The sequence below is a fragment of the Camellia sinensis genome, chromosome 3 (assembly GCF_055761805.1).
Source record: "Camellia sinensis isolate YWXY chromosome 3, ASM5576180v1, whole genome shotgun sequence".
Taxonomy (NCBI): Eukaryota; Viridiplantae; Streptophyta; class Magnoliopsida; order Ericales; family Theaceae; genus Camellia; species Camellia sinensis.
The window spans coordinates 77,969,922-77,980,190 of NC_138963.1; the positions used below are offsets into that span (position 1 = coordinate 77,969,922).

The following is a 10,269-nucleotide window of genomic DNA, read 5'->3' on the forward strand; positions in this document are numbered from 1 at the left end:
ACTCATGTGTGGGCATGTGTGCATCCATCTATTCATTCCTGCAGTAATCTTTCCTATTCATTTTTTGATATGTACAGGTAAAGCATAGTAGAACATCATCCCCATCTTCTTATGAGAAGGATTTTTGTGAATTGGTAGATATATATACCAGAAAGAAAAGGCCTGATAAAAAGAAGCATAATGTGATGTTTATATACATGTTTATATGCATGTGTGCATCCATCTATACATGTTTCTTCTAGTGACTCTAGTCACTTCATTTATCTTATTACTCTTCCAATTGTCCAATCCATGGTAAAGTGGGGATCTTTGAAAAATTATTCTCTTCTCTTCCCCGGACTGAAGAATGTGTTCCTATAATTCTTTTTCTCTTCTTATGAGAAGCATTCACTTATAATCTATTCATTGCAGTTTCTTGTGGTGAATTCTTTGGTCAATTGCCTGATAAGGACTCGGATATTTGTGGGTTACGTGAGATAAATGATCCGCCTAACAAACGGGAAGAAGGATTAAAACTTCAGCAAGGTCATTTAGAAGGATCAACCATTATATATGTACCTACCAGAAAAGAAACATTAAGCATATCAAAGTTTCTTTGCAAGTGTGGTGTGAAGGTTGCTGCTTATAATGCCAAGGTAACTATTTTTGTATATCTGTTTAATTTGGATTACCTATCATTCATTAGTTTTTTTTCATTTTGGTAATGGTTTTGTAACTCTCTTCCAGGTAAATCAACCCTTTAGCCTTACTAGACTTCTGCCACTCCTAGTTTTCAAAATTTGTAAAGTCTTACGTCTCATGAACGATGAAAGTGGAAGCTGAAAGTTTTATTCAATAAGTGATTATTAACTTTATAAAATTGATGCATTCTCCTTGGGGCAATAGAAACACCATTATTAACTTTCATGTTTTCAACCTCTGTGCTAATTTTTTTTTTTTTTGACTGGTAATGTTGTCACAAAAGGGTAGTGATGAGGTTGCAAACACTCTTATACTGCCAGCTTTCTTCTAGTATTTGAGGTCCTTTTTCCTGTTTGGTATGCAAGTGATTTATGCTTTTTATTTTCCCCAGTTGCCAAGATCACATCTGAGGCAGGTGCACAATGAATTTCATGAAAATGCCTTGCAGGTATGGACTATGAAACTTTTGTAAATTGTCTTTTTTTTTTTTTTTTTTGACATATGCTTTATCAAATGTTCTCTTCAAAAAGTGTGTACATGTTAATGAGGGTAGAGTCCAATTATAAATTAATTCTAGTTCAGATATTTATGCAGTGTCAAAAATATACCTTTGTAAATTCACAAAGGATTATTGGCTAAGACCTGAGAGATTATTAAGAATAAAACTCTATGTCAACTTCCTCTCCCATCTCTTCTATGTTTTTGACAGCCTATCATTGTCTCACTTGGTCCTTTTTTTTTTTTTTTTGATCGGCAAAAAGAAGACTTTATTGATGAATTATATGAAGAAATACATCAATAAAGAGGAGCTTGGAGCTAAGTCAAGCTCCAACCTCCTAGTTGGTGAGAAACCAACGAGGAAAACAAACAGAGCAAAACAAACCACAAAAAGCAGAAAAAAAAAAAAAAAAAAAAGGCAAAAAACAGCAGGCAAAACAGCACTCCTGTTGGCACCAAACAGAACAGACAGATCAGATTTTCCTTGAGCTACATTGCCCTGAATTACAACAGCCCAACAGTCAGACCAAACACAATGCCTTGACCTGTAGCAGCCCTTCATCCAAACCAATCCCCAAGTTTGTTAAAACCAACACAGCAGCATAACAGATCAAAACAGGTAAGATATCAGAGCATCCCTTCAAGCACCAAAACAGAACAGGCAAGTCAGATTTGCCTTGAGCTACAAAACCATGAAATACCACAGCCCAACAGTCATACTAGTGTCATGTTTTGGGCCTATAATCTATTACCAGTTACTTGGAGAAGGTGAGCCACCAAATTAGGTGTAAGATGTTATTAAGATGTTATCATTATGCCCTGGACAATTAGGCACCAACCATAATTGTGACAACTGAATTATATAAAGGTTCAATCCTTCATCTACTTTTCAGGTTGGGACTCGTCTAATTGAGTTACTGTTGCAAACTGCCTATATACAGCCTCGGGCTGATCAGTTAGCTGATGGTCCACCTGATATTCGACCTGCGTTTGTACACTCATTAAAAACTGTAGTGAAAGAAAAGTAAATATCCATTTTTCATTGTTTTATTGATGGACAAACTTCCTGCTAGTCTTCAACACTTCATATTGTGGTTTTTGTGTTTTTTATTCAACAGGAACATCGGCAGAAGATATGGTGTCATTGAATGTGATCCACTAGTTCACAAGGGCCTCGAAAGAACTGTAAGTAAATCCATGAGTTTATTTTCTTCTTCTTTAAGATCTGCATTCTAAAGAAGCATGATTGCTAATAAGCTACTTGTGTATAAGTTTGTGGGTTTCCATGTCATTTGCCAATTATTTCTATCCACTTATTTGGTACTACTCCATCATAACTTCCTGAGTAACCAAACTCGATCCATTTATTAGTACCACCTGTTCCCTGACTACCTGAAGTGACAGTCCAGAGATATTAAGTACTTGAAAACTTAGGAAAATAAGGCTCATATGCTATGTTGGCACTTTAAATTTGGGGTGTTGCGAACACGTTCGCTCTGCTATGATAGGACTTGAACCCACTCTCTTATGCTTGATAGGTTGTTTTGTTCACTTCACCAATCAATCAACAATCCCATAAGCTTTTAATAACTGTATAAGAAGCTGAGACCAGTAGTTATGATTCGTTAAATATTCATTGCTTTTACGAAATTTAGCAGCAGTTAGCATCAAAGTAAATGGAGAAATATAGCCAGAGAAATGTCATCTTTCATTTCATTGGAGCTAAGAAAAAATGTAAACTTTTTATCCATTCATGACCCAAAAAAAAAAATTTGTTTCCTGTTTTGTTGCTTATCTCTGGCTTCTCTGATGGATTTTTTTCATTCAGTTGGGAGCAACTGCTGTCAATTTGGTTGCTGGAGAAAAACCTGCTGATGTTTACTCAGGAATAGCTGCTAGGTAAGTAGCTTTTTCACAATGCAAGAAGCTTATATCTTTTCGTTCAGGTTTTATAGATATTAACAGAGTTAAATCACCTCAGTTGACAATTGCATGTTAAAAAATGCCATATTTGCCACGTAGAGTTCTAGATATAATGAGGAAAGATGCTCAGAAAGATCCTGAAGTATTTCCAGATGCACTGTGTGCAAGGCTTTTAATCAATCAGGTTGGTACCACTACCACATCTACTATGACTACTAATCATTATTAGTAAAGTAAATTACATTGACCTCCTTGAGGTTTCCAGCCATTTCCTTGTGTTTTTGAAATATGCCCTCTCTTACTTACATCTAACATAACATTATGTATATACCTCCCCCCTGTTGACATACCATCAATGAGAATGATGGAAAAAGATAATGTCATCACTTTGTTAATTTGTAATGCCAATTTTATCCTTATTTAGTCAATGCAAGCAGACATTGTCAGTTATACCCACACCACTTGTCAAAGGAAAATATGATACTACTACCAAATTCATTTATGCCACATCCCATGACAAAAAGAAAAAGAAAAAGAAGTTTAATTTAATTGAGCATCTCTCTCTCTCTCTCTCTCTCTCATTTGAAACCCAACTACAGTGATTGAACCCAAACACCATAATCCACCACCCCGACACTAAGAGAGATAGAGAGCAAGGTTGAAGAAAGCAACAGAAACCTTGCTTTGTGACGAGTTGCTTGTTTCTCTCTCTTATTTTTGTCTTTTATTTTTTTTGGTTTGGTTTTGGTTTTTTGATTACTTTTTTCTCTATAATGCTCTTATCATCACTGAATCTAGCTGATCAATAAACTTCCACCAACCAAACAGTAAAAGCACATTTAGTGTTAAGGGCTGTTAACCGACCATTATGATAGGGGAGGTTTGTGTAATTTGGGAAACCTGAGAGACGCTATTTGTATTCGTTTAATACGTTACAGGTTAGTGGGAACAGTACTTATTAGGGTCCACAAGACCCAACAGGAAGTACTCTCTAAACCAAAAGAACAAAGATCTCAGCATTGATTTCTTTGACTTTGTGAGTGGGAAGCACCACCCATTCCTTTCCCTCAACCACATAAGACAAATAGATGCCACATCCCAAACAGCTTGAACTCTTCTCTGGGAGCAATCCTTACTCCGAATGCCCAACATATTAGACACTGTCATTTACTTAGTATGCTATTTTTATTTACTTAAATAAAACTGGTAATATTCTTCTCTGTGCTTTTCTCGCTGCACATTGACATCTTTCTTAATTATCCCAATAGTTAGTTATTTTCTATGAGTGACGCTGGACTGATAAGTGGCAATAATCTAGGTGGACAAGAAATTAGTGAAGCAGACAGTGATGAAATCAGTGTATGATGTAACTTACATTTGTGCTCGGGATCAGATCAAGAGAAGGTTGAAGGAACGTAATGCCATCGCAGATGATACAGAGCTCTTTGGTGCAGCCTGTTATGCTGCAAAAGTAAGGGCAGGATCATTGACAGTTCTTCAGTCTTGCATCTATTTATAGAGCATAACATTTGCTTCATGGAATAGTCTTTTGTATGCAATGCATTTTGTGTATATTAACATCTTTTGTATGCATAACATTTCCATGGGAGGTTTTTCTTTTCCAATGTCAGTCCAATAAAGACAACTCATATTTACGTGGATTCATTCATTTAGCTTTAACTTCATCGTAAGAATATTCTTCTTTTCTGGTTGAGCAGATCACATTGACTGCATTGGGAGAGATGTTTCAAGCTGCTCGTAGTATCATGGGCTGGCTCGGTGACTGTGCAAAGGTGGTACCATATCCCCTATAATCACTTTTGATTGCTGTAATAACATGTTAAATATACATCAGTACATGGCAATTATTCTGAAGGAATTAGATGATTTGCTTTATTTCTTGGCCCTTTTTTTGTTTCCTTAACACTAGTTGGGGGTGTCATATATTTTCATTCATGTATTTGAGTTAAGATCTTTTATTTTAAAGGAGAGAACAATTGGGTTATCAACGAATTAAAAACTTGGAGTCCTATTGGTTTAAGTAATATTTGGTGAATCTGCATTTATAGGTATGGGACCTGATGTTTTGTTGATAAGCAGGTAGATCATCTATATAGCAATTAGCAATTAGTCTATATAGCAATTGTTGATAAGCAGGCATATGCCTCGGGAAGGGTAGCCAGGGTAATAAGGCTCCCATAGCTCTGTTCACCTTGCTTACTCAAATGTAAGTAAAAAAAGCTTTGGATTTCTAAGATCACCCAGTTCCATAAAGAAATGAACATGAGAAAAAGAGCACTTCACACATCAAATGTCATACAGTTGCTCAATAATTGTTCTAGTTTCATTAATAAATGCATTCTAATGTAGAAGCAACAAGCTGTTGATTCGTGTGGAATGACTTATCACCGTGATAAAATCTAAATTTATTTGCTTGGTAATTATATTTGATTTCATTAATTGTTTGGCCACGATGTGTTACGCTTGGGCGGTACAGGTGCTTCAGTGTCTAGAAGGAAATTTTATTGACATTTATGTTTGGCATTTTAACAGGGAAATGATATGCATAGGACAAAGTTGCTAAACATTTGAAGTGGCTAAAACAATATCGATGGGGCCATCATTAAAAAGTGGATCAAAAGTTGGGAAAAGTGGATCAAAAGCACGAACCAGACCAGCACCCTCCCCAACATATTTCTTAACAAGTTCACTAAGCTAAATTGTACAAGACTACTTGGCAGTATAAGCATTTTTTGGAGGATTAAATATTTGTGGATAGATGTGTATGGATAACAAAAATTAGTAGTTTTATTTGTTGATAGCTGTGCATGGATAACAAATAGTTATGTTTCAAATTGTTATGCTAGATGGATGTGACTTGTGAATGAAAACTTAGAATAGTTGTATTGTGTCGAATGTTAATGAATTATGTATTGTGTCAAATGTTAATGATTCAGTTAATTTGAATGATGCTTTAAAATTATAGGTTTATTATGGATTGAATGAATTATTAGGAATTACAGGTGTATTGTTTTCCTGCTTTGGCAACCAATTTATTAGTCGCGACATCCAAAATAATTTTTTTTTGCAAAAAATGACAATTGCCGACCAAGAGTCTTGGTCGCAAAAAATACATCTATTGCCGACCAAAACAGCTCTTGGTCGTGGAAACTCACTTTTGCCGACCAAAAGTTTTGGTCGCGAAAAGTAATAAATGGCGACCAATTTTTTTGGTCGCGAAATGTCATAATTGGCGACCAAAATATTTGGTCACGAAATGTAATAATTGGTGACCAAACTTTTTGGTCGCGAAATGTGACAATTGGCGACTAAGAAATTTGGTCGGGAAAATATCACTTTTCGCGACCAAAGTGTTTTGGCGACAAAATAAATTAGTCGTGGTAATTAAATATTTAGCGACCAAAAATTTAGTCGGCAAATCCAACTTTTGCCGACCAACCACAATTTTGGTCGCAAATTACTTTTGCCGACCCTCAATTGGCGACCAAAGTAGCGACCAAAAAAATTGGTCGCGGATAACTTTTGCCGACCAAAAATTGACTTTTAGCGACCAATTTTTTTGTTGCCAAAAGTGTTAATTCTTGTAGTGTTTACCAATTCATCCACTTACATTTGTATCTACAAAAATAAAAAATAATTGTGATTTAAAGTACTAAAATGAATACAAATGTGAGTGGATGAATGGATAAACGATATCTGATTAACTTGATTTTTTGCAGGAATATTCTACTTAATGTATTCCAAAATGAACGGTTCGAATTATCGAAATGAACCCCAAAATGAGCCCATTTCGTTTCACAGCAATTGTTGTTGCACAGCCAGCGCAGCACCATCCCCAATTCCGATATCTAATATGTGACATACACAATAGTTATTGTAATGGTATCTATATAAGTTCATTCATATTCAACCATTAATAGTTATGTGTGCCAAATAAAAAATAATATAAAAATATGATGAGCATAGAATTAAATAATTTTTTTAAACATTTTTTTTTTTTGTTAATAAATCTTTTTCTTTTTTCAAACAATTTTAATGGTGTTAATTTATGAAAGGCTCTCAAAAATTTTATATAATACTGCATGCGTATAAAATGAAACCACTACTTTAGCTCCACCGCTTATGATCCTAATACCGTGTAAATTTTATTTTTTAGATGGTTAAAGCCGTGTAAAATTAACACATGCACTAACTGTATTTACCAACCTTTCTCTTCTATATAACCCATTTTACTTCAAAAAGTTTACTCTTAGAGAATAGGGTTTTCAATATATTTTCTGTTTAAATAAATTCTTCAAAATTCTCAGTGTTTCCTTTTGAATATCAAGATGATGATCCTTTCGCAAAAACAGCATCAGACAGTTTTGACAATTACTTCTGAAAGCTTTGTTCACAGAAGCTAACTCTTCAACAAAAAAATAAATACATGACTTGTGTTTTTTTGTTTTATGTGGGTGTTTACGTATGCCTGGGCTTCTCTCCCGTCCCAAATCGAACTGGAGAGGTATTGTTTTGGTCTATTGGGCACACTTTCAGAATTCGTTAGGGTTCATTGAGTACATCATTCCTGCAAAAAATTAAGTCGATCAAATAACAAAAACTACGTGTTTGAATCAGTTTTGTATAAAAAAATAGATGGTGAGAAAATAAACACTTCGTATAAAATTGATCTGAACACGTAGTTTCAGTTATTCAATTGATCGATTTCATTTTTTGCAGGGATGATATACTTAACATATCTTAAAATGTAAATAGTTCAGATCATCGAAGCGGGACTCAAAAATAGGCCCAATGGGCCGAACTAGACAGTCCAGTTTGACGGTGGACTCTAGATAGTGGGGTTCTTTCTTTCTTTTGTATGTTCTGTTATAGAAACGTTTGCTTTCTCTGTTTTCTTCATCATTATTTTTGTATGATAATGCATTTTGGAATGGAACTGAGAGGGAGATTTCCTAATTTGGCATTGGGCCGAACTGAGTCAGGTTGAGCTAAGCTCATGCGTGCATTGTGCACTCCGGTTGAAATCTCTATGCGGTCTAGCCAAAGTGACCTTGGACCGATAGTTCGGTTGAACATGTATACTCCGACGTGCTAGGCGAGTTAGAACTTCCGAGGATTGGACCAACCGGGCAAGAGAATGGCCAGGACTAAGGAGCTTGGCTAGAGCTGCGGTGAAGTTATGAAGGTAACCGGTCAATTAGAACGGTTGCATCGGTGAGCCATGATACCGCATTAAGAGTGGCCTAGTTGGGAGTTTTATGCGGCACTCCGGCACTACAGGAAGGAGGTTCCGCGGTTCATATGCTTTAATTCGGTTTGACAGTTTCGTTAGGTGGAGATTAGCTGTTTTAACGCTGATACGTGGGGAAATGTGAGAGGGAAGCAGGTCCACACGTCCCGAGAGGAATGGGTGCAAAAGCATGCGCAAAAACTATATAAACAAGGTTACGCCTCCATATATGATGATGAACAAGTGAGAGCTCAACAACCACTTTTTGTCTTCTCTTTCTCTAGAAGTGTACTAACTTGCTCGTCGGAGGGGTTTCCGGCAACACACTGCCGCGTAGCTCGCCGTCGTTGTGCTCACAGGTTAATCGGAGTGAAGTGAAACTTGGACACGAGGAGTATGGACAGCACCGAATATTTGTTCCCTGTACAGGAACCATTTCAAGAAATATGATTAAATGTATATATATGTCACATGAATGGATATTTCTCTTTGAAACATATAGAGATACAGGATATATACGATACTATAGATGCAACTAGCATAAAACCTGTGCTATGCACAATAGAGAGTCAAAATTTATTTATAAATTAAAAACAATAAAACCTTTTAAAGTATATATATATATTGCACAATCTTGATTTATATTTCTCTTCTTTTTTTTCATTAAAAATATTTAAATTTCAAAGAGAAAAAGAGATGTGATTTTAGTTGGGGTGTGAATTTAGGAAAATGTTAAGAATCCCAAATGTTTTACAAATATTTTTATCAAATATCTCAAATGGGTATGGGACCCATACCATATGGGTCCCATGTACGTCCCACACCCATCTGAGATATTTGATAAAAATGTTGGTAAAACATTTGGGATCCTAGCATTACTCGTGAATCTAATATGGTGGAGTTAGTAGATTTTGATTATGATAGAGATTTAATCTGATAATTTTTAGTAGTAAAATATACATCAAAATTAGTCTTTATCTTGTTGGGTGTTCTAAATTTTGAACCTTTAAGCAATAAGATTTATATATATATATTTTTTAGTGAACATTGGGTGACATGGTAAATAGTCTAATGATTATGATTTTTTATTTTATTTTTTTTATATTTATTACAATTTTTATAATCAAATAGTTATGGTTGAGATATAGTCAAATTTCTAACCCAATTGATCATGACCACATATGCCAATTAATTATGAGAATTTAAGAATAAATATTTAGAGACTTTTGACGTAATAACTACATTTGCTTATATACATAGTATAGATATAGATATCAGGAAATCTAAAAAATGTTTAGTCTAGGGTTTCTAATATTTCTTTGTCATATAAATTCTTGATTCTCGTGTTTCATTTTGTATTCCTATTCATTTTTTGTGGGTGTTTATGTGTAGGACCGGGATCTCCTCCAATCCGTGATCTAGTTTGAAGAGCGTTGTACATTGATTCTATTTCGATTATTTGAACTGTTTATTTTATCGAGTCCTTTATGTATATTATCCACAAACAAAAATTAAGTTGATTTGATATTCCTAACTTATTCGATTTATTGCTTTTGTTACTAAAAAAATGAATCGTCTTATTTTAAAAACACACTTGTCGTCAATTTTTTTAGAGACAAATATGATAAATTGAATAGGTTACAATTATTAGATCAACTTAATTTTATTTGATTTTTTGTGAATGATATATGTGAAGAACTAGAAAAAAATGAATGATTTGAATCATCGAAACGAGACCGTGGTGAGCCCTACAGGCCCAAACAAGAACGACCCGTTCGTGATGAAATTTGGGAGAAGTCAAATCCTTATGTATATATGTTCTCATATTATTGTCTTCCTTTTTGTTTTCTGTGGGTGTTTATGTAAATATCACTACAAGAAGTTGAGATTTTAGAGACACAATCACTTTTTAGGTA

At 34.8% G+C, this 10,269-nt stretch overlaps 1 protein-coding gene across 1 annotated transcript; it reads left to right on the forward strand.

The window, feature by feature from the left end:
• The first annotated feature begins 4 nt into the window (after positions 1 to 4).
• On the forward strand, positions 5 to 6,085 carry LOC114284490 (uncharacterized). The gene is made up of 9 exons (XM_082918165.1): positions 5 to 77; positions 412 to 635; positions 2,073 to 2,203; positions 2,298 to 2,364; positions 3,008 to 3,078; positions 3,202 to 3,286; positions 4,421 to 4,573; positions 4,821 to 4,895; positions 5,656 to 6,085. Exons 1-9 carry the CDS (start codon positions 5 to 7, stop codon positions 5,692 to 5,694), a joined length of 918 nt encoding a protein of 305 aa, XP_082774291.1. The 3' UTR covers positions 5,695 to 6,085.
• The last annotated feature ends 4,184 nt before the right edge of the window (positions 6,086 to 10,269 follow it).

What these genes read in the sequence shown, in the direction of transcription:
- LOC114284490 (XM_082918165.1), top strand. Translation starts at nt 5, where the DNA reads ATGTGTGGGCATGTGTGCATCCATCTATTCATTCCTGCAGTAATCTTT. An exon ending in TCATTTTTTGATATGTACAG is followed by an intron (nt 78 to 411) that starts GTAAAGCATAGT and finishes TATTCATTGCAG; the next exon opens with TTTCTTGTGGTGAATTCTTT. An exon ending in CAGCCTGTTATGCTGCAAAA is followed by an intron (nt 4,574 to 4,820) that starts GTAAGGGCAGGA and finishes CTGGTTGAGCAG; the next exon opens with ATCACATTGACTGCATTGGG.